The 972-nt window shown below is 72.1% G+C and overlaps 1 protein-coding gene across 1 annotated transcript in view; it reads left to right on the plus strand.

Moving 5' to 3' along the window:
• The window catches only part of VOLCADRAFT_100799 (uncharacterized protein), a gene marked incomplete at both ends in the record, with an annotated part of 11,202 nt that overhangs the window by 4,633 nt on the left and 5,597 nt on the right, over window positions 1–972 (plus strand). Inside the window, one exon of the mRNA XM_002959312.1 lies at window positions 568–852. Coding sequence (XP_002959358.1) covers window positions 568–852 — 285 coding nt within the window. The remainder of the gene's footprint in view (window positions 1–567; window positions 853–972) is intronic.

The following is a 972-nucleotide window of genomic DNA, read 5'->3' on the forward strand; positions in this document are numbered from 1 at the left end:
CTCGGGCTGAGCCGCAGCTGCAAGCCGGGACGTGGGGTCAGGAAAGGTCGATGTCGACGCCGACGCCGACGCAGCAGCAGCAGCAGCAGCAGCAGCAGCAGCAGAGGCAGGCGCAGGTGGCGGCGGCGTTCGCGGCGTACCTGTCGGGAGGTACTGGCGGCGGTGGCGGAGGTACTGGCGGCGGTGGCGGCGGCGGAGAGCGGCTACCGGGTGCTGCTACAGCTGGCAGCCGCCTGGCCCCCGCGCGCCGGTGATTCCTGTGCAACCACAATAGCGAAGTGGCTCGCCGCAGCCGCCGCCGTCGCCGTCGCCGTCGCCGCCGCCGCCGCCGCAGCAGCAGCCACCGCCATCACAGGTCGAACCTGCTGCCCCAGGAGGGGGAGGAGGGCGGCCTGGCGTATCCGGCAGTCGTACGACACCGCTGCTGTTGCCGTCGCTGGAGACGTCGCCAAGTCGCCGAAAAGGCTCACAGCTGGCGGCGACGGCACGTCCTCACTGTACGGCGGCACCCGTGTAGCCACGGCGGCGGCGCCTTCCGCCGCTGATCGCGCTACTGGGCCGCTACAGGGTGGTGGCGGCAGCCGTCTCAATGGCTGCGTGATGGAAAGGATGGTATCGGAGCGGGATGCCGTGATGTCCGGGAAGCCGAGCCAGAGAGGGTGTCTCTGTCTCCTGGGCTTCGACTCCGCCTCCGCCAGGATCTGGGCACGGAGGCCGCAGCGGCAGCGGAGGCGCGAGGCGGCGGAGGCGAAGGCTCGGAGAAGGGCATTACCCTTGGCGGCGGCGACGGAGGCGACGGAGATGATGAAGGCGACTGAGGCAGTGGCGGCGCCGAAGAGGAAGTGGAGCCGAGTGCTGAAGCTCCCGCCGGCGGCGGGGCCGCCGCCGCCGCCGCCGCCGCCGCCACTGCCGCCACTGCCTCAGCCGCCGCCACGGCTCCCACAACACCCGCCAGTGCTTCCGCAGCGGCAA

This window comes from Volvox carteri (assembly GCF_000143455.1).
Source record: "Volvox carteri f. nagariensis unplaced genomic scaffold VOLCAscaffold_159, whole genome shotgun sequence".
NCBI lineage: Eukaryota > Viridiplantae > Chlorophyta > Chlorophyceae > Chlamydomonadales > Volvocaceae > Volvox > Volvox carteri.